The following is a 22,908-nucleotide window of genomic DNA, read 5'->3' on the forward strand; positions in this document are numbered from 1 at the left end:
TCTGTTTGCTACATGTCCCAGCCTCTAAAGGAGATGAAAGCCAAACCTGGCCCAAAGGTGCCAGCGTAACGTGCCTTAATGCTGGGACGTTCACCGTGAACCGGCCCAAAGGCTCCCAAGGACAGAGCCGGCCTCGACGCATAAATAAATACATTTGCTTTCTTATGGGTAATTCTCTGCTGTAGTTCAACAAAAGAAAACCCCATTTGATTATAAAGTGACCTTGTTCACAAGAGAAATAAAATGCTAAAATGTGAAGAAATTGGTATCTGTCTCAAGCCAAAAAAAGGTTGCTGCAAACACTGCCTAGAGCAGCAGTAAAAAAAAAAAAAAAAGAAGAAAAAAAGGCAGTTTTAAGTCCATACACTTATTTTATGTTCACATTTCTATATCTTCTGCTCTACCAGGAACATCTATTTACCTCCCCTGTCCAGGTAAAAAAATGCTTTTTATTGCCACCCATTGTGCAGAAACCTCCCCCGGGTGTTTATGGACGTACCCCGCTCCTCGCTTGGCGTGTCTGCTCGCTGCCTCCTCTCCTGGTGTGCCTTCAGATTTATCCCGGTTGCATTTTGTATTTGTGGAGTGCCAGCAAGGCAGCGGCGTGGCTGGGTCGCTCCTGCTGCACACTCCGGGGGTGAAGGCCGCCCTCGGTGGCCGTGCCTCGGCGCTGGGTGTGCGTGCTGGCATCGCCGGGGTTGGGGGAACCTGGGCCTGCTGCTGGCTGCCTCTGGTGGGATGCGCCTCCCATGCCTCCAGCTGGAAAAATAGCAGAGATCTGTGTGAGCAGGCGGAGGAACGAGGCACGGTGTTCGAAATGCACAGTTAAATCTTTTAGTCGGGGCTCCTGTGCACTGCTGGCCTGGATGTCGCCCACTGTGTGTGTCAATGCCGTATGTCAATAACTCCGCCTGATGGGAACAGGGAATCCATCGCTTCCTTTCCTTGCCAGGCATTTAGGTATGTGTTGGTCCTCCTGTTAAAGTCTGTGTCTTCTGCCTGCCTTGACTTTCCCATCTGCATCTCTGGCCTGGTTTTTCCTGTTTCCCCTTCCCGTGCATCTGAGCTCCCCTGTAGGACCTCGCACTGTGGGTGTGCTTATAGCGTGTGACCCATCACTTCTTTATCTTTGCTTCAAGAAGATAAACAGAGCAAACTCCTTGGCTCTCTCCTCGGTAAGCCGTTTTCTCTCTCCGTCAGATTATTTTCTTACCTCTTGCTTGGGCTCTCCACCTTTTTAACAGCCTTTTAAGCACGTGGCCAGCAGGAGCCATGCCAGCTGGCGTTGCTGGTGCCACCCTCAGTGCTGTGCTCACCTCTTTTCTCCCAGTACCTCTTCCCCAGCCGCTCGCTGCTGTGCTGGGAGCCCCTGAGCTGCTTTCCCTTGACGATCACTCCTTGGGGCTTAGACTACAGTGGTGTGCGGTGTTACGGTGTGCGTCTTGCCAGGGAGTGCTGCCTTCTGCTCAAGAGCTAGAAAGACTGCCCTGCCGTGGGAGACTTGGGTAGCTCATTCTATTTAATTTAGTCAAGAAAATAAAATACATGAATTAGTTGTATATGTAAGCTTTTGAGTGGTCAATTTCCAGAAGCAAGTAGAAGATCTCCAAATGAAATGCATTTTTGGAATCACTTGGGTGACTGAGATAACGCTGACGGAGTTGGAATCCTTGCTAGAAATCTCTATATGGAGCTGGGATGTCTCCTAAAAAAGTCTGTATCATCTGGCACAGCACTGGGCTGTGGATCTGACACAGAAACGCTGGAGTTAAATTCTGGAGCCTGCCAGAGGCACGGGGCCACAGCAGCTACTTCTGGTCGTCCCTTCTGTTGAGAGACACCACGGACCTCAAACTGTACCCTGATGGTTCGTAGACTCGAGGGGTCCCAATATGTTTCATGCCTCTAAATATTTCACCTACACACAGACAAATGTGCTGGTTTGTTAGCCACCAGAGCGACTCAGAAGCTGCCGGGTCCGTGTCTTGTGAGGGGGAACCCAGCTGGGCTCCCACGGGGCGCCCGCGCAGCCAGGCAGCGTTCAGCCCCACGAGAGCCGTACCACCTCTGTGCTAAGCCTCGCAAAGCAGTTAATGCTCGCCCCGTTCTTGTCATTCTGGGTGTAGTTGCCTCTGTATCATTCATTTCCTCTTTGTCAATATTAACTGATGTGTTAGTGATTAAGTTCAGCCAAGGCATTATTGCATCGTCATTAATCATGACTACAGCTGTCACAGAAGTCATTAGAAAGAACCCGTCGCAGCTATTTTTATACCCCATTTAATTTTCATGCAGGGATCGCATTTTAATTCTTGTAATGTGTCTTCACAATGATAAAAATTTGCATATCTTCATTCACTGAAGAGGATCTGTTAGTGCAGGCACAAATAAAAACCTTACTGCTACCACGGGGTTTCTGTAGGAACCGGATTCCAACGTCAACGTGTTTCTGCCTACACGCATGTACTGCGCTAAAAGGAATCACTTCACAGGTAGAATTACTACCCTGGACAATTCTAATTTGTTGGAAATTAAACATAAGTGGTTGATTCTGGCTGCTACATGACATAAATTACTAGCAAATTGCTCTGTAAGATTTCATTATAAAGTACATGCTGTTGGGAACGATTTGCTGCTTTGGTCCCGAACTTTTATTTGTGTGCCAGTGCTTGAAGGACAACGGCACAACTTAACTTTTGTTTAAAGCCACCCAAGTCTGGAATTGATGCTATTTACTTGTCTCACTTGACCTTTTAAATCTTCTTTTACTTTTATCCGAAAGCCAAGCGCAAGACACTTTTCAAAACGCACTTGCTGAAATGCATTAAGGTCTCGTATTAAGGCTGCGTAGTACTGGCAGTAAACGCAAACCAGACTTGAATTAATGGAGCTTTTCCTCAGCTGGTGCAAAACGCCGGAGCGCTGCTGGCTTTTGCTGAGCAATGGCAGTGCTTAAATACAGCTGCTGTGAGAAGAACGGTTCTGAAACGGGGGGAGACTTCCAGGGGGAAGAATTTATCTTCATAGATCGCTACGGCTAGGAAAAAACTTCATCGCCATCTTCATAAAAGTTCACTTGGAAATCTTGTTTGAAACACTGTTCCGCTCTGCGTGAATAAGGCCGTGGCTAGCGAGTCGCACTGGAACTTGGAGGCTTTGCTCGTTGTCCTGCCCTCGCTGAGCCCCAGCCATTCTTCCAGTATCTGCATGTAGGATAACTCAGGCACCTCTCATGGGCACCTTTCTGGTTTCGAGACTTCTCCAAAGCACAGGAGCCATTTTTCCTACTCCACGTCTGGATCCTTTGCTGTTTTTTTTTCTGCTGGAGCTGGAGCTGCTGCTCCTGGCCCTGAGCAGCCCCCTGGACTTCAGGCCTTCAGTAAGGCCAGCAGCAAGGTCGGGGCGCTCCCCGAGCTGCTGGCCCACGGGGCTGCAAAGCAAATGCACCTCTTTGGTACAAGAGAGACAGAAGGGAGGCGACGGGGCCGGCAGGCCATGCTGTGCACCCCGCGGGGCCCTGCGGCAGCTCGGGGAGCCCTGCGCCCACCCGCGAGGCTCCGGCACTGCTGGAGGTGGGTGGGCAGGGGGTGCCTGCCCCGGGGAGGGGGTGCTGTGCGGGGTGAGGAGCTTACAGAGACAGGGCAGCCTTCAAACCCAGGTAGCTGTACGAGGGGGGGGTGTCAGGACGGCTGTCTGAGCCTTGCCACCCCGAGGCTTTTTGGAGAATTTGTCGGCATTTCTGGCTTTGCGCTACGAGCTTTATCTTTAGCCACCAAAGGCAATCTGTGCTGCTGGGAGAATGGCTTTCTGCTTTTAATTTACTTTTGCTTACATAGTGAGGCTAATAAAGAAGCGCTGTTTTCCGCATCCAAGAGGAGTTCATTTTGCAGTCCTCTGAGGGAAGCAGCAAGAACTCTCTGCACACGCAGAAGTTACCTTGGACGTGTCATTTGAAGCCCATGGTTTTGGTCAGGCTGTCTTCGGTAGGGAGTGCTGATCCCATTCTGGGTGCTGCAGTGAAGCACCTTCATCATTGAGGGTCAGTACAAGGAAGATGGGTTTCCAAAGGCTGTAGGTTCTGGTAGAAGCCTGGTTTTGTTGCAAGAACCCTAAGATCTTCTTTCGTGAAAGACTTAGTCACCGGGAAATGACCTTTCTGCAGAAATGTGGTTTAAAAAAGGGTGCCTACCTGCTCATTATTTTGTCGCCTGAGATTTCTGCTGAAGCATTTCTCCCCCCGCCCCATTTAACAGGGCCTGTTTACAGTGCCTGGTTATTTGGGGGTTACGAGCACGAACAGCAGAACACCTAGCAGGGCTGCTCTTCCCTTTCAGTCATTAATAGATACTTCCAGTACCACTGTCATCCTCCCTCATCTCGACCAGATTTATTCATTTTACTGCCACTTACCACGGGGAACCTTTTCCTGGCAAGGGAGCTGGGCTCCTCCAGCGCACGCTGCCCGGCCTCAGGCTGCTCTCTGCCTTCCCAGGCATTTTTTCCACTGACATGGGAAAAAAGTCCCCGGCTCCCATTAGGTGGGAAATTAAGTGCCCACAGTGAAAGTTGGGATTTATCTTTTTTTTTTTTTTTTTTTGGAGTTGCTCCTAATGAATGGAACAGCACATCTTACCGAGGCAGGGAAACAGGCAGGGAACAGAGAGAGGCCATGGGCCTGCTGCTGGAACGATATCAGCTCCTGTGTCTGATCAGGTCATTAGGGTGCCATTTTCTTTAAAGTCACATTGAATCTCAAGTTTCTCTCCAGCCGAGGAGCTTGCATTCACTGATTAAATACCCAGGAAGCTGTGAAGAGGTCTGAAGGAGGACACAACACTGTTTTAGCAGCAGGGCAGGGGATGGTTTTATCAACAGCCCTTTGGGTAGTGTGGGTCTGGTGGAAGGAGATGTGACGAGACCACCCCAAAACGCCGCAGAGATATGCTGTGGTAGGACCCTTCTAGGTTCTGGTAGGACCCTTCTAGGTTATGGTAGGACGCTTTTAGGTTGTGGTAGGATGCTTTTAGGTTATGGTAGGACACTTTTAGGGCTGGCTTCAAGCTCATCTCCACACACATCAGCCCTTTGGTCGCTGTGGGAAGTCTGCTGTGGGAAGTCTCTGTGGAGAACAAGAGGCAGATGGAGGGATCTTTCCCTCACATCTGAATTTAAAATGAGTTTTCTGAGGTCTGACAGGTTTTCAGTGCTTTTTCCTAAGCTGTGCCTTCACTTCTAAGCCACACGTCCGATGTGTGCCCCTCAGCTGCTGGGGAGCAGTTCCAGGGGCACTCGGCCCCCGGTGCCTGCAGCCTGCCCAGCACCACATCCTCATGGAAAGGTGCCATCCTGCTTTTGTTTTGCACCGCCGTGCTGTGGTGGGATTGCAGTCTCTTATGGGTCCATAAAACACTTGGAGACCAAGTGCATGGCTGGCAAAACCAAATACAGCACAGAGCTGCGGGCAAAGTTGGCAGATTTTGTTTGTGTACGGTGACTTAAAGCTTAAAAATGCTTCACAGCAAGCACAGAGCCATTCCCTTCCCATCTCTTGTCACCTGCCAGTTCTCTGCGAAAGGGCCACCAGTGCTGGCACCTCCTCCAGAGACATCCTTGGTCCCGGGGAGGGGCAGGAGAAGTTCTGGTGCCGCGACTCGCCTGCACACAGCACCGAGGCAGGGACAAGCACACGTGGCTTGGGGAGATCTCCACTTGCATTCTGAGCTGATTTGGCAGGTGGAATAAAATGCCTTCAGTCTGCAACCTACCCGAACATGTGTGCAGAGGAGGAAAGTGGTGGTGTTGCCCAAGAAATCCCGGAGCCTGTGCCTCTTAGGGCAGGCTCAGGACCCTTGCTAGACGCTTCCTTCATGAAATCTTTAAAATGCAAAGGGTTGCTGTGGTATCATTCAAGATTTATTTTGTCAGACATTACCATTTTTATTTCCTAAAACACAATGAATAGCAGCACAGCCCATAAAAGATCGTCAGCAGAGTAGGCTTTGTTGAAAGCCTGTGGATTATACCAGCTTCTTGGCTTTTTACAGAAACTCATCGTTATTCAGCAGTCCCGTTCTTGCGAGAGCTAGTCAAATAAAGCAAATAATGATTTGCAGATATGCGGGCAGATTAATGTTGCAGCTTAACTCCTAAGTTATTTCTTGTTTGTTTGCTCATTTGAATATTTTTCACTTGCAAAAGTTCCACGCGTTCTATCACAAATATTGAATCCTGTAAAACTCAGCGCCGCTGCGTCATCCTTGCTGCTCGCTCTGCAAATGTATGCAGATGGAGCCAAGCCAGGACAGGGGCATCAGCCAGGAAAACCCCAGCCAGTGTCTGCAACCAACAGATGCAACTGGAACCACAAAATCAGATTTGTCAAATTCTTGTGAGTGATGAGGAGGCTTCCACGAATGTAAATCCTTCTGTGAGCCACCCGCTAACGTGCGCTGCTGCAGCCAGTGGAAAATAAAATAAAAGGAAAGAAAGAAAGAAAAAGTTTACACCAAAATCTGCCTAACTCCAAGTCCACCTAAGATGAAATTCAGCCCTCGTTAGACCTGAAATTTAGATTAGCTGGAAAGCTGCAGACTCTGTCTGAAGCTGAGCCTGGCCCACGCTGTCCCCTGCGCGGTGAGGTGAGGGCTGGTCTGCTCCCGCAGGCACGGCGAGGTGAGGGGCGCAGCCCTGCGTGCCCGGAGGGGAAAGTGGCTTGTGTCGTCTCCTGACTTCGTGCAGCTGCCATCTGCACCCAGGAGGCGAGCTCGCTTCTCCCCACGCGCAGTGAAGCTAGCCAGACGCATCCGCACGCGTTTCTGTTCTGATGTATTACCCTGCACGGCAAGACATGGGTTTGGGGAGGCCCACCTCCGTCACGACCCAGTGGAAGACCTCAGCCCTCCTTTGGTTTTCCGCCCGGTCTGTCCCTATCCTTTGAACCCCCCGTCACAGAGAGGGGCCTCAGCCTCCCTGCTCCTTGGAGCCCTGCAACAAATAGTGCTCCCATGCCTGTCTCACCAGGAAGTGCTGGAACACAATTGCTTCCATCCAGCACCTCCTTGCTTTAGGGTCTCCTGATGCTTTGGGGGAGTCGTGGCTCACTAACGCCTGAAACTTGGTTGTGCTGTTGGGTTTGACATCCCCCAGGAGATACCTCCTCCTGCACAGTGGCTGGACGTCAGGACAAGCTTGGGAAATGTCAGAGGTCCTTTTTCATGCTGGTTTTACCCTGTTCCATCCTCTAGGATGTCAGACAAGTTCCCTGTGACACTGGTAGCAGCGCAGCTTCCCCACCTCTCTCAGTTTTGGTACAGTAAAAGGAGTACGGAAAGCACCTGGAGCGGAGCCTACCAGTGCTCTGTGCCTCCTGCCACCTCGCCAGCTCTTGCAGAACGCCAGCTCGAGGTGCGTTTTCTGATTTATACCGTTGGGTGGCCTGGAGCACAAAAACTGCAAGTTTTTTTGCTGTGAGCATCTGCTGTTAGACCTGCTCCACAACAGCATTCAAGTATTCAATTTCTTTTTTCCAAAGAAAAACACTATTGGATTTACTGAGATCAGCCGAAGACTAATTAAAAACTGATGAGCTTTGGCTGATCTTGGCTAAGTAGAAAATAACAGTTTGATGGAAAATAAATCTTTAGGGAAAGGCGGTTTTCCAGTCAGATGTGTTGAAGAGAGTTGTTGTTGACCACTAGCAATTGAAACTGCTATAGAACATTATATTAAATACATACATATATATACATATACTACATATATATATACATAATACATATATTTATAAAGGTGATATGTGCACCAGAGTGTTTCTCTGGAAGGAGTTAGATTCAGAAGTTTTCCCATTTTGATGTATTATTTCCCACAAAGAGGATTTTTCTACTTGAAATATTTCACCTCTTGAATGGATTGCCGTTGTTTTGTACTTAAATATTATCGTAGGAGCCAGGGACGGGCTCGCTGCATCACCCTCCGCTTGTGCTGAGCATTGCCCATCCCTGGCCAACTTCACGGCGAGGAAATCTCTGCGTCTCTGCCCCCAGAGCTGCTGGAAAGGCGTTTGCTCAAAGGCTCAGCCTGTTTGTCAATTGAAGTGTCCTCTGCAGGCGTTCAGCTGCATTAGGACAAAAAGCTCTTAAAAAAAAAAAAAAAAAAAAAGAAAAGAAAAGCTAGAAAATGCAGGTAGATTTTTATTTGCCTGACCCTTTGTACAAGGGTAGGGCTGATAAAGTTGGCAGTGTAACCCAGAATAAATAGATCCAATTAACTTGGTGGCTGCAATGCGATCTTCAGCCTCCTCCTCCTGGCCCTCAGAGCGTGTGCATGCTCAGGCGCTGCTGCACCTCTCCCTGCTTCCGAATTACCACTTCTAAGCTGAAGCTGGGAGCACGGGGTATTGCCAGGCTCGGAGGAAGATATTTTTGCACTTGTTACTGCTGTCGTCCGTCATTTCTGAGCACGTTATCGGATAGCTGGGATCGCTGCTGTGTGAATACAGCCGTGGTACTCCGTAGGGCAGGTCCTGCCCTGCAACGTGATCACAGCCCAGGCAGAGACCCGGCGCTGGATGCGGCCGCCCGGAGGGATGGACCCGGCAGCACAGCGGGATTGCTGCCACGGGCGGCACGGGGCTTGGTGCCCTCACAGCCAAGTGGGCAGGAATTCCGTAGGATTCCGCTTACCTCCTCAGTTTTTTAATGCATATATTTGTTTTTCAGAGTTTGAATGTTGATTTATTTATCTTTAAATATTCCTATTTTCAGTTATTAGTCAGATTTTCTTGTAGAGAAAATACTCCTGAAGTAGCTCTACCACTGACAAAGATCTTTCCTTTTCCTTTTCCTTTTTATTTTTAAATAAATATTTTTTAAATATATTTTTATTAGTCTCACACCGAGAAAGGGATCTCTGAAAACTGCTTCAAAAGGATTTCTGGCACAAAGACAGAAATTTAGCAAGAGTTGTCGGTCAGATCTTCAGCTGACCATCTTCTTCTACCATCAGTAGCTGCATCTCTGATACAGTGGGTTGGTTTTTTTCTTTTTTTTTTTCCTACCACCACTATCACCACTAACCCACGTCCCCAAGCACCACGTGCAACCTTTCCTTGAACACCCCCATGGACGGTGACTCCACCACCTCCCTGGGCAACCTGTCCCAACGCCTGACCGCTCTTTCTGAGCGGTCAGCCCTAACACCAGTCCTGCGGGAGCATGCTGAGGCTTGGTGCTCATCCCTTGGTCCAAACGGTTCAGAAAACTTCGGTGGTGTCGCAGCTGGGGAGCAAATTTCCACGCAGACAGTGGTTTCCTTGGCATGCCACGGGTCCTTGTCTGTGCCCAGGGCTGCTTCGGGAATGCGCAGCTGCAGGCGGGTTTTGCAGATCTGTTTGAATTCACATGTAGGAGTGCAAATGATTATTTTTTCCAAACATAACAGTTTCATTTCACTGAATTAAATCCATTACCCAAGGTTGTAATCGCCATCTCCCAGCTTCGGCTGGAAAATTGCTGTTGTCATTTTCCCGGGGATCGCAACCATTACGCACGCACGTGTCCTAAAGCTCTCTGGCCATCTAGGCTGATCTTCTCGGTGCCCTGGCCATTAGGTTTCACTCAGTCCCCTCCACATTGAACTCAGGAGCTAAGTAGAACCACAGGTTAGACTCTAGTATATGTTCCAGAAATATTATTTCTGGTCAAATCCATTTGAGTTTTCTGTCTGGTTAATGGACAGACCCAGATCTGTCAGACGAGCATTGCGAGTTGTTTCCCATTGCATCAGGTAAGTATATTCATGATTCTTTTTCGCCCAACCCTTCAACATTTTTAGGATCTCTCATCTCCACAAAATGGAGCCTACGCTTTATTTCTTCATTTATTTAATGCATTTGCTTTCTGCAGGTCTGTGTGGGAATAAATGGAATATTATGTCAAGTAATCTCCGTTCTGCCACCGAGCCCCACACTGGTTTGCTTTAAGCTGCACGGCTATTTATTGTTCATGGGGATGATTGTTATTTTTTCAAATGGCTCATATTTGATTTTTATCCATCCAGAAAAATACAGTGTTGGTTTAGCTTAAAAAAGTTACATGCTGGCTTTGAGATGCTCCATTATTCAGCTGCTTCTGGAAGTTGTTGGAGGCATTCTCATGGAGATCATGCCCTGCCTGTGTAAAGGGATAACAGCGGCTGTAAATCATTCAGGAGGTATAAAGGCTGAATAATTTACCTGTCTGGTCTTGCATAGTGCTTCCCCCGTTCTCACAGCTGAGAGCAGTTTGATAGGCGGCTGAGAAAGGGCCGACCACTGCAGGTGGACAATCATCCTTCGTTCCTCCCACCCCAGGCTGGCAGCACCACGAGAGGAGCAAGGTGCAGGGCAGGGGTGTGGGGTGCTCAGCACGGCCCCCGCCAGCAGGGCAGCGAGCCTGGGTGTCGGAAGGGCTGCGGGCTGGCAGGGCAGGCACCAAGTGCTCTGATTTAGGCGGTCCTCGCAGGGCCCAAGGCAAAGGCAGCACTGCGGAGGCTCCCAACAGAGCTGATGGGCACGTGGATGAGCTGCTCCCTCCCCTGCTTCCCAGGAGAGGGGCTCAGGGCCTGGGGACTTGGTGGCTTCACTGGGGGGTTGGTGGCTTCACCGGGGGGTTGGTGGCTTCACCAAGCAGAGGCACAGCACAGCAGGGCAGGCAGGATGGGTGGTGCTGTGGCCATCAGCTCCCGGCCACGCTGCGTGGCGTGTCCTTTCCCACCAGGGAGTTCCGTGGGCAGTCGGGTTCAGCAGAGCAGTTTGAGAGCAGTTCGGTGGTCCCAGCTGAGCATTCATCCAAATCCCCCAAAAAGGAGCACTGCCCGAGCAGGTTTGCTGTCCAGCCCTTGACATCAGACCGGCGGCTTCCCCGCGGCAGTCAGGAAGCTGATCTGAATTTGTTTCTTGGTGTTGTTTTGTTTCCTGCCCTGTTAAATAAAACCGAGTCGGGACCTGGAAAGCTTGAAGCGCCGTTTCATTTCGGCTTTCAATTGCATATGAAAATAATCCCCGGAACAGCTAGAGGCGCCCAGAAAGAACAGCTGGAGGACGGAGAGACGTGGGAATACCGACTGCGGAGGGGTGGAAATTGTGCAAGGCTTTGCCAGCATCGTAATGAGCCCTGCAGTGCAGATGAATAGAGCGATCTTTCCCCAGCATGGCTCAGCATCCAGCGGCCTGCTGGAGGCTGTGTTCCCCCCGCCGGCTCTAACAGCCGCTCGTAGGCGTTATCGGCCCTGCCTGGGTCGGATCCTGCTCTGCCTGCCTTCGTGCCTTTAGCCTCTGGTGCAAAGCCCGGATGGCTGCAGAGCTTTGCCTGAAGAAATAGTTCCTGTTACTTGGCTAAACCTGCTGCACCAAAGGGGCTTCACCGAGCTTCACATACACAAGAAAACAGGACGTGGCTGGGCTCCCAGTGCTTCGAGCCTTGGCACCAAGTCCGTGGAGCCTCCAGGAGCAGAGCTTCTCTGCCCAGCCTCGCCGGGGCAGTCTGCAGAGCTGTAAATCTGCCCCGAGCACACAGACTTCTTTTCTGCTCAGGTTCAGAACAAATGCCACTGGAGAAAGGTAAACCCCATTAAAAGATTTGACTAGGCATTACATAGGACGCATTGACTCTGTGGGTCTATACAAGCACATTCCAGCTAGCAGACGTCCATGCGTGTGGAACATCGACGCTGTAATCTATAGCAGACTTGCTGCCATGCCCAGGAAGCAGAATGCTGCCTCTGTTGGAAGTGAAAGAAATACCACAGACTTTTCCTGAGAGTAATCTTTAGAGCCTGGGAATAATATATCAGAGGCACGGGCATAGACACAAAATAAAATTAAAAAAATTGACTGCTTAGTCCAGCCTCCATTACTAGGTACGATACAAATCCTCACAAGTAACTTTCCCTCATGGGCAAGCATGCCCTCAGTAGCTTAAAAAAATAAAAGGGAAGAAAAAAGGATTGCTTTTTAAGCCGGAAAGGCTCTGACTGCACCGCACATCCCTCAAGTGATGAAGTAATTCACAGTATGTTTCAATCAGGCATTGGAAGCGGCACTCGCTCAAATCGTCGCGGCTCCGCTGGTGTTGTCAGCGTGTGGTGGCTGCAGCCTGCTCCAGCCCTGTTCCCGGCTGGGAAGGGGTGGTCTGCATGCAGGGAGGACACGAGCAGTGCACGTGTTTACTTGCAAGCTGTTCATCTTAATCAAAATGTGCCGGCTTTTTCTTTTCAGCAAAATGTTTACTTTTTACCCAGAGCCAAATAAATGCTGACCGGGTATCTGAAACCCGGTTATCGTAAGAGAAGCGGTGTTGGAGCCTGGTGACTGCTGCTGCAGGAAATTGTGAGCCACGGGAAAAAAGCTCTGTCCCAGTACAGTGCTTCTATGCAGAGGCTAAAAAAGGCCGATAACTTGTCTTTGGGTGTATTTGTTTTGTGGCTGTGTAACAAAAGACATGACGGGGATCACAGAGGCTTTTCCAGCCTCCCCATCCTGGTTCGAGGGCTCCAGCAAGGAGAAGCGTCTGTCGTGGGGTCAGGCCGCCCAGAGGTGCTCCCACATCGCTTCCCTGTGTCTGTCCCTGCTTCGTGTCCCTGCTCCTGTGGTCACCCATCACTGCTGGCACCCTTCAGGGCTGGGTTCTCGTGCACACAACACGAGGCCAGGCGGAGATTCCTTGCCCTGGTTTCTCATTTTCTGCTCTTGTTTCCTCTGGCGCAAATCCTACGCCAAGAGCATGTAAAGGTTGCTCCTTCCCTGCGGTGAACAGGCATCACTGCAGGAAGAGCATTCCTAGTGGGTGAGTTAAATAAAAAGTGGCCACCAAAGCGACAGGAACTGAAACAGAGGCATCAGGTTTTATTTACTCCTGTTCCTAGAGCTTGGAGAGAGAGACAAATTCATTTGCTTGCTTAGGCTGGAATACAGATTGGAGAAAAGAAACCAGCAGGTGAAGCCTCTGCTCAAGGTCACGCCGTCTAAATGAATCCACTGAACGTTTTCTCCTTCACACGCCTTGCTGTACAGACCACGGTATGGTCCCACCACGGAGAGCAGCTGTCCAGTCTGCAACAAACAAGCGTCCTTGCCGCCGCTTCTCTTGATAGCTGGGGAGACTTCGTTCTCCATTTTGTAATCCTCACGACAGGAAAGTACTTGGGCTGAGAAATTCATTAAACTTTTATACAAAGCCTGTTTTAACTTCAGACTGTTTGCTTCCCAAAGATAATTGTTTAAGAGAATGAAGCGTACTCCCTTTGCGGATTTTCCGTATATTTTTCAAAAACTAATACTGGAATTATGAAAGATAGGAATAAGTACAGCAAAGTAAATTAAATCAAATTGCTGAAGCCTTGGGGAAGAGCTAATGCAAATGAATTAAACACGGGGTTCCAAAGAGCTGCGCAGTGAGTTTCCTTCCGAGTATCATTATTCTCAGAAGAGATGCCCAGGACGCTCCCACCTTCGCTAGCGGTGAAGTCACGATCTTGTAAAACTAAATAAAATAAAATAAAAATAAACTGTTAGCACTGCCTGCTATCATATGTTGTAGTTTTTATCCTTCCTTTCCTTTTCCATTAACGTTATTACCTGTAAAAGCGTAACTCTGAAATGAGCAACCAAAGTTAATTTTCTTTTTCTGTCACCGGGTGTCATCTGCTCATGAATAGATGGAGGGTCTGTAGTTTAAAGACTGCTTTGACCTTAAAGGCAGGGGAAAGTTTTATTTAAAAGCTTTTTATAAGGCTAAAGTATCTTATGAGTAAATAAAGCAGGGGAGAAAGAAAGAGAGGACTGAATACCAATACGACAGAAGTCATTAAAGCAGAGCTGCCGAGGAGAGGTGAGCAGAGTTATTGTTCACTGAACCGGGGGCATCGAATGGAAATAGCACAACAAATGAAAAGAGACGACATTATTGGGAATTGTGGGCAAGCTTTGAATGTTCAAACATGAAAGAGGTTCCAAAAGCAATAGGAGAAAATGAGAGCAAAATCATTCATTAAAAGCTACTTAACAGACACACAACTTTCAGAAAGTTCCTGGCCCCGAACTCCCCAGTGCTGGCTGTGCTCTGCCTCGTCCCCCGATCAGCAGAGGATGCTGAGGCAGTTCTTCCGTCAGGGGGTGTGCGACCACTATGTTGTGTTTATTGATAGGATAGTCTGCGTCTGGCTTCGAGGTGGTGAGCATTTCACCTGCCTTTAAAAGAATATTATGTTGGCTCTGGGAGTAAAGGTGAGTGGGCTGAAGAGATCATGGGTGTGGAAATCAGCATTGGCACCACTGAAGCGGGAAGAAAACTTGGAGAGCCTAATTCTCCGGGAGCAGAAGGGACTGGGCTATAGTAAATATTGGGGAATTTGAGTCGTAATTTCTCTGGCAAATGTAAAATATCAAGATTTACAAGATATTTGGAAAGAATAACCAATGGTAAGGCAGGGCGGTTAGAGGGAAATCGAGGCAGAGTCCATGAAAGGCAGGTTTGGCTCGATTAGCTGAATAGCTCTCCCTTGTAAGAAAGTTGAGATCTGGCACATCTTATTTCTGTAAAATAGCTCTTGTCTTTAAGCCAACAATTCCCTGCAAAGCGACTGCCTTGGGAAACTATTAGTGAAGCTGGATAAGGTGGAGGAATTGTAAAATGAGGGCAGATGAAGACACTATTGGGTCGTGTTGAAATGGCAAATGTCAGGCTGGAGAGAGAGACCAGGGGAATTTCTCACGAATCGATCTCCTTTTGTGTTCTTTATTCTGTACCTGGGCACAAAGAACAGTCACACGCTGATGAAATTTTCTGATGACACAAAATTGGAGGACGTTATCAATGGAAAGAAGGCTTGCAGTGCTGAAGAGCTGGAATTTCTGGTCTGTTGTTTGCTGTTACCTGCAGCTGCACTGCAGCCCACGTACTAGCTAAAGATCTGGCCTAAAAATTATCCACACCCACGTGATGTTTGGTGTGACATGTAATTTGGCATGTTGTAGATCTGACATGAGCTGGCCACGTAAAACCACAAGGAGGGTCAGGCTGGCATCGACAGGGTTTGGGATCGGCAGTTTCCATATCACTGTCTCTTCTTCATCGGTCGGGTGGTTTCGTCACCACCACGCTCCGCGTCCTGTCTCTGATGCTGTTCACCACTTGTGCCTCTCTCACTTTGATCCAAAATTGTGGTAGTGCTCTCCCGGTCATTCCACAGGCAGCTTCGCTTACGTTACGAGATAAGTGGTAATTACTGTGATGAGCTACAAATGCGGTAGCTGGATGTCGTGAGCTCTGAGCAGTGCTGCCTCCCAAGCTTACCTCAATCTCAAGCATTCCATGTTCATCGGGATGCCTTCTGTAAGCGGGAGGGGATGAGCAGCAGTGCACGCACAAGCGTGGTTTCTAAATGACAGGAGCTGAGGGAATCTGTTTACAGCTTCCATTATCTAGGGAATTAAATATCAGGAGTCTGAGGGTTAGTGGTAACTCTGATGGAGACACCGATCAGTGAAGGACCTAAGGACAAGATGCTCTTGGAGCAATAACTGCAAGAGCTCTTTCTGCAGGGAACGCCGCGTGAACTCTGCAGATCCTCTGGCAGAGCTCATTGGGCATTTTACGTTCTATGCCTGCAAAGATCATATGTATTTCACTGGCACAGGAAGCTTTCATGATTTCTTCTTTCTCATGGGATAAAAAGTGGGCAGAGTTTTTAAAGAGGCAGAATGTTGTGCCACTGTGTGCACCCGATGGCAAACCTGAGACGTGAGCGCGCTTCCCACGCGCGTTACCTGCTCGAATTAGCTGTGTGTGCTGGGTCTGGCTGGGATGGGGCTCACCTCTCCTTTGCTTATTCTTTTTTTCTCTTTCTTTTCCCTTTAATTCAATTATCCTTGTCTCAACCCATGAGCCTTTTTCTTTCTCCCCGTAGCTCTCCCCCCTCTCCCTTTGAGGAGGGGGAGTGAGAGAAGCGCTTGTGCTGCAGGTCAGCTGCCCAGCAGGGTGAAACCTCCCCACCGTGCCAACATCGTTCTCTGCAGGTTGCCCTTCTTCTTTGCAACGATTAAGTTGTCAAAAGATAAATGAGATGGTGAAGTTAGGTTTTTGCATACACTCTATGGTGTCTATATTTTATTTTGTATTTTGCTAGAATCAAAAACCTGTCAGAGCTTGTAACTGCAAATCTGTATTATTTAAAGTGCAGTTTAGCTGAAGCCATGGGAAGATGACCCGTTCTGTGCTCACTGGAACATCAAACCTACCACCCGAGTGGATAGCAGAGCTAACCGTATGATTATATAGATCTGCTGAAGCCTGAAGGCAGCTGCTGGGGAACTGTGCTGCTTCAGGGATCCCTCTGCTCTCACTGCAGAGTTGGATCCGCCACTGAACACAGAATTGCTGCCCTGAACCCAGTGCCAGGGCAGTTGTTGCCTTGTGGACTTTGCCTCCACCGAGTCGAGGTTTTTAGTTCTTTGCCTCCCTCTTCCCCTGGCAGAAAGTCCCACGTCCCAGAGCTGGTGCTTCGTCTGGGAGGCTGAGCCTCCTGCGCACGTGCCTGGGACCTCCAAAAAGCGATGGCAGTGGTGAAGCAGCACAGCGTCTGCCGGGCAGTTCAGGTTTCTCTTTAGGCACTCAGCAGAAAACACTAACAAGCAGAACCCAGAGCCTTGGGTGCACACGTTGCTGTTACTAATTGCTATTAAGTTCTGCGTTTGTCGTTCCTGCGTTCCCCTCTTGTGAAAGCGGTGCTGCAGCACGGCTACTGCTGCTCCCCGCACTAACACACAGCTCCTGCTCTCCCCTGTGTCTCCCGCAGACCCCCCCGCCGTGGAGCCGACCTTCCTGGAGATTCGGCAGGGCCAGGGCCGGAGCATCACCATGAGCTGCCGGGTGCTGAGGGCGTACCCGACGCGGGTGCTGACCTACGAGTGGCGGCTGGGCAGCAAGCTGCTGCGCACGGGCCAGTTCGACGTGCAGGACTCCACCGAGTACACCGTCAGCAGCCTCTCCCGCGACAGCTACGGCATCTACAACTGCAACATCATCAACGAGGCGGGTGCCGGCCGCTGCAGCTTCCTCGTCACAGGTAGGCTCGGCAGCATCGTGGTGCCACAGTGCCGGCACAAGTGGAGGTGATGGATGGAGTGCCCTGCGGCTTTGTGTGTCATTGGGTGCTGCTGTGTCTGCTTCGGCTCGTGCACTGCCTGAGATAAGTCTTTCAAAGCAGGTTCATAGCTGGAGGGCGTCTGGTTTGGGTTCCGGGGAGGTTGGTAACAAAATAGGAGATTTAGCTTATTTCACTGGTTCAAGGATCAAGTTTTTTAACATGTGAAATGTAAATATCCTTCCTCCATGGGCATCTGCCAATATGCTTTTGAAATAGTCTTGAGAGAGTCATCAGGTAGCAGATTTCACCTGTTTGAAGTTTGCAGCAAGGCTTCAGCTTCCTCTTCTCTGTTGGTATGCTCAGTGAACAGGCAGACCCCAGTCCTGAGCAACTTCAAGCAGCCCAGGTACAAGAAATGTGCTCCTTGCCTCTAAAAGCTGAAGCCCCATGACCCAAATTTACAAGATCACAGACTTGGGGCAGGTGTGCAGCCCCTGACATGAGCACTGGATTTGGACATATTTTATATGTCTTTTATCCTCAGTGTCCCCTATTGGATCTGGATTTTTAACTGGGTTTTTAGAAACGCAGGTCTTACTTCTTCCTCTGTTGGACATTATTCGCCATGGTTTGAAGATGCGGTTGCCTGACCCTGTGAGCACCCCCTGCCTGCAGCAGGCACTGTGCTGAAGTCCTGTGGTAGCTGGAGCCACATCAGCTCGAGGCTCCCCATCCCTCTAGGCTCGTTGACCAGACTTTGTTTAGCATCACAGGAGGGTAAAAAGCTCTTAAATCAGCCATCTCCTCCCAGGGTCTGAGGTGGGCCAGGAACCCCTTGTTCATCTCCAGGCACCTTCCCAGCATGGGCACTCTCCAGAGGCCGGCACGGGCAGCCCCAGCCTCCCTAGGGATGCCGGAGCAGGGGTCCCATTGCAGCGTAAAATCCCTCCCATCAGCTTCTTGGGAGGAATAGTAGGAAAAGAAGCCAACAAACAATGACTTCAGAATACGTAAAAGAGCTATCTCAGAAGAAAAGGTGGCCCGTCTCAGCTAGCATTTTATTCTTTTTTACTGACCTAAAAGGGCAGCAGAAAGGTCATGGATTTAAGTGATGTGCCGCAGAGTTCTTCAGCTCCCTGCCCCTGGGGAGTCTCTCTAACACCTCTCAGGGACCCTGCTCCGCTCAAGCCCTGGATGTCAGGGGAGAACCACCATACACATCTGTCCTGGGAGCAAAGAAAACATTTTTGATTTGGCTCTCCAGCATTTTTTCAGTTAAACTTGGTTTTATTGGGGGAAAAAAAAAAAAAAAAAGAAAAAAAAAGTTGACCTGATGTAACGTGAATGCTTTTTTTCTCTTTTGGATGTAGTCGGTTGGCATCTTATTGCAGGGGTTACAGCAGGGCCAGCAGTGTGCGGCACAACGTGGTGGGAACAGAGCAAGTACCCAGTGACTGATGGCTCTACTTCTTTCTAAATGTAATCAAGCCTTTGGCTAAATTGTCGTTCAGAGCCTGCTTGGAGGTATTTTCTCAGCCACCGGCTTCTCCAGCTCTTTGGAGTTTAATCCAGAAGGTGGCTCTGAAGGAAACCAGAGAAAAAACCTTTTTCCTCAACGGAGTGAATGCAGTTCAATTTGCTGTTCATCACTCTTTGGACCCGATACTGTAGAAACCTATTCTAAGGCAATTATTTTGCCAAGACTGGGGCAATTTGAGTGGCTTCCTGTGATTTATTACCATGCCAAAGCAAGGCACATAACTGAAAATTAGTACTAAAATGGTTTTATGATACACTCCGTCTCGCATCCCTCCCGTGCTTTGCTCATTTTTAGTCCATACCATTACGCAAATTTATGCTGCATGGTTGCGTTAAAGATGCTGAAAGGAACCCTTTGGGTTATGACTTCCCTGCTTTCCTCACTCCTCTAAGGTTAAGTCCCACGTGCTCGTATTTAGTAAATATATTCTCTGACACACGGAGCTGAAACTGCTCCCAGGGAACGGCAGCAAATGTACTCTGCTCCCAAGGACAGGTGAAACCAGAGCACTGGGGAACGGAGAAAGCGCAGAAGAAAAATGACGAAATGGTAAAAAGGAGGTTTACATTCACCAGGAATGTGATTACAGGAAAAAATAGGTCACTTCTTTGACACACGCACGGAGAAGAAAGCCAAAGAAATAACCCGTGGCAGGAATCTGGCAGCAGCGCAGCACGTTGGGTGCAACCATGGGAGTTGTCGTCGCCCATTTTCCGCTGGTTTTATTTCCAGGTTTCCATGTAGCAGCAGAGTGCTGCAATGCTTACATTGCAAGGGCTGCGGAGAGGCATTGGTATGCTAAGAGAAGGCTTTTCAGCACAGAACTGGAAGCGCCTGCATGAAAAGATTTATGCCGGCCCTGGAATTTGCAAAACCTGGTTTTATTGCACTTGGATTGTGAGCCAAATTTGAGAAGATGCAAGCAAAATAAATCACGTGTGGAAAAGGGAGTTGATTTATATCGGATGGGCCAACCTGAGGCAGATTTAACCTGCTACTGTCTTAAAAATAAATGAGAACATACAAGCAAAATTGTGGGGAAGCAGGGATGAGTTCACCCTGCTCGCAGCTCCACAATCTATGTGTTCTGTTCAGTGCTTGATGGGGCACATAATGCCCAAAGAGCGACAGACGGAACATTTCAGCCAGGGTGTGATTAAAACCCTGCCAAGACTGGAAGCAAACTGAAAAAAAAAAAACAAAACAAAAACTCGGATGCAGAAAATGTCATGAATGGCGCTGAGTATTTGTAAGGCTTCATGCGTGTGGAGGAAGGCCCCGGGTGCAGCAGGGTGCTGGTGATGGAGGCAGCGTCAGCTGCTGGATGCCATGCGGTAGGCACAGGACTTCTGTCCCCTGGGGAAGAGGAGTGTGGGAAGAGGCACGTTTGGGGGTTTAAAGCCGTCTTCACCTGCCCTGTGCTCTTCCCAGTGATGTAGTGGTGGGCTCCACTGCTCGGGGGCAGCCCTGGAGCCTGCCCGGGCCAGATCCTGCCCCTGGCACCCCTGGGCACCCTGGGGACACTTGTGCACGGGGATTTGGGCCTCCCTGAGCCAGGGGAGGCAGAACTCTTTATTTTCCAGGCTCCTAAGCTCTCAAACACGCAGTGGTGTTGCTGGCGGAAGAGCTGGTTCTGCAGCAGGGGCTGTTTGGCAGTACTCTGCGCACCCGGGGAGCCGTTCAGGATTAAGGTTATCCGTAACTGAGGTTACCTGACGGGTGTCAGCATCGCGCTTTATGTTCAGCGGCTGATAACTTTGGCAAGCTTTAACCACTTGCACTGAAATCTGTCACGCTGCTGCCTGCCTCCGGCTGAATTGTTTACAAAAATCGCTGTCCAAAGAGTTACTTTTAAGTACGGGAAACCACATTTTGTTTCATCCAGGTTAAATTCTTGCAGCTGTTTAACTGCAGCTCAGTGCGTTTGAAAGGGCCAGAAACGCAACCCCAGGTTGCATCGTGAAATCCTCCTGTCTGTTGTCTCTAGGTCTGGACTGACAGGGCTATAAACGAGGTGTGTGATGCTGTCTAAATTAGTATTTAGAATGCTGGGTAGCACTAAACAGTGCTGCTAATGTCAGTACATTGACATTGTTACTTTTATCAACTAATTTCTGACCCCACAGTAGAGCTCCATCAGACTCATTTGCAAAGACAGTTTGGGATGTTTGTGTTCTGTTTTGGTTGCCATTGTTTGTCTTCCCCATTAAATGCTGCATTCATTAATGAGCCAATCTTTAATTATTTACTGAGTCCTACTTCTCACTCTCAGTGCTTCTGGCCGAGACCGATGTCGGGCCAGTCACGTAGGGTAGAACCGCCAGCTGCCAGCACGACCACAGCTCTCCCTTCCTGTGGGGCACAGTGAATCTGGACCCTGGGCACCGACTCATCCCGTCCGTCCCGGTAGGAGCTGCGTGGTTCCCAGGAGCCTTGCGGGAGCATCCTGTGTAAGAGTTGGGAAGTTTCTGCCCCTGTGTTTTCCTCTTTGCCCCCGGCACCACGTGCGGTGCCGCTGGTCTGTGCAGCATGGCATGAAGTGCTACCAGCACGGCCATCAGCCTTTCCTGAAAGGCAGGATTCACGAGGACATCGCTCTAAATTAAACTGCAGGCACTTGAAATTGCAGGGTGTTGGGTTCTTCTCCGTGGCCCCATTAGCTGAATTAAACAGCGTTCTGCCGTGTAAAGTTTTATAGCTTCATTAATCCATTCTTGTTAAGGAAGGCCTTTGCTCTGAACTAGGGGACAGAAGTCTGTGTTGTTTGTAGCTTCCCGTTTTATTTTTTCTTAGAAATTCTTAGGGAGTCATGAAGAAACAAGGGACAGTTCCAGAGCTTATGTTTTAGGGCACTGTCCTGTTTCACCTGCAGCACCAGCTCCCCGCACACCGGTGGTTTAAGGGCAGCCTGGGGCACTCCATTACTGTAACCGAGGGACAAAACCAGGTCCCTGGCAGAAATACCTGCGAGTGAGGTTTTGACCCATTTGAGGTGTGTGCCGTCCATTTTATCCCAATTCCTGAACGAAAATATGGCCCAGAACTGAAGCAAATGGCCATGGCCTGAGTGCTTCTCCCTGCCGATGCCCTCCACAAGTGCACGGGGACGCTGGCCGCACAGCCGGCTCTATGCGGTAAAGGAACGCGAGGTGCTGATGGAAACTGAAAACCAGAAAAATATTTTTCCTTTTCTCCCTTCCCATCCTAACACCGCTAAGTGTTTTTATATGAGTAATGCTAAAGGCCATTTTGGCACAAAAATGCGTGCTTCTCCTCGGTGTTGTCGCTTTAATTTCAAAACTCAAGGCAGGTTGATCGGTGACAGTCACAGGCACGTTACCCCTGGTCTTTGAGGAAGCTGGCACGGGAGAGGCAAGTGCTGTGCTGGAAATACAGACATCTTCTTTTCTTAGGATAACAAATATTCTCCATGGTAGATACACTTCTGCTTCTCTTTTACACATCTCCCTCAGTGGGAATTAGGGAATTATATTTACTTTGTTCTTTTAAATATTTATCTTTCTTTTTTTTTTAATATGTGACATTTTTCCTCCCAACCACGTAGTGTTTATATTTGTTGGCAGGGTAAAACCCTGGCTTGACTGAAGTCTAAAGAAAACTGATCCACTTTGGTGGGTTCAGAATTTGTCATGTAGTCAGCCCCAGAGGGCTTGGGGCTTTCATTTTTAAATCCAAATCTCCCCTGTTATGCCCCCCACTTATCTAATACCGTGGGGTTTCCCCAATGTCTTGCGTCTGTCCTCTGCGTCCCCGCACGCACAGGTACGCGGGAGCCCTGCAGCAATGTGCTAGTGCCCGTTAGCAAGCTGCCATTAATTTTTAATCTCAAGATCTTCCCTTCAGTGTTGTCATTCCTGGTTGTTTATTTCAGCTTTTCTGTTTGCTTCCACATTTGGCTTCTGCCGTTGTCTCACCCCGCTGAGCTGGGGCTGTCCTCGTGGCCGCAGCGCGGTGCTGGCAGAGCGGGTGCCTGCCAGCCGTCTGCCACGTTACCAGCGGGTTCAGCTCAGCCTTTTCTCTCCCCTACAGCAGCTCTTCAGCCCTTTAGAGCCTTCTCGTCCAGCTTAAGCCGTGGACATAGAATGGGGAGGCCAAGAGGGGACTGCAGGAGCTCACCCTCATCCCCCTGCTCTCACCACTCGCCCGCGCTGCTCCCCGCTGTGTTCTCACCGCCTGGCCCAGCCTGGCTTCAGAGCACAAATACCAGTCACGAGATCAAAAATATC

The 22,908-nt window shown here is 49.4% G+C and overlaps 1 protein-coding gene across 1 annotated transcript in view; it reads left to right on the plus strand.

Annotated features, from left to right (window-relative positions):
- The window catches only part of MDGA2 (MAM domain containing glycosylphosphatidylinositol anchor 2), a 320,012-nt gene that overhangs the window by 233,158 nt on the left and 63,946 nt on the right, over positions 1–22,908 (plus strand). Inside the window, exon 9 of the mRNA XM_035327104.1 lies at positions 16,831–17,100. Within this exon, the coding sequence (XP_035182995.1) occupies positions 16,831–17,100 (270 nt within the window). The remainder of the gene's footprint in view (positions 1–16,830; positions 17,101–22,908) is intronic.

The sequence above is a fragment of the Oxyura jamaicensis genome, chromosome 5 (assembly GCF_011077185.1).
Source record: "Oxyura jamaicensis isolate SHBP4307 breed ruddy duck chromosome 5, BPBGC_Ojam_1.0, whole genome shotgun sequence".
Lineage (NCBI taxonomy): Eukaryota > Metazoa > Chordata > Aves > Anseriformes > Anatidae > Oxyura > Oxyura jamaicensis.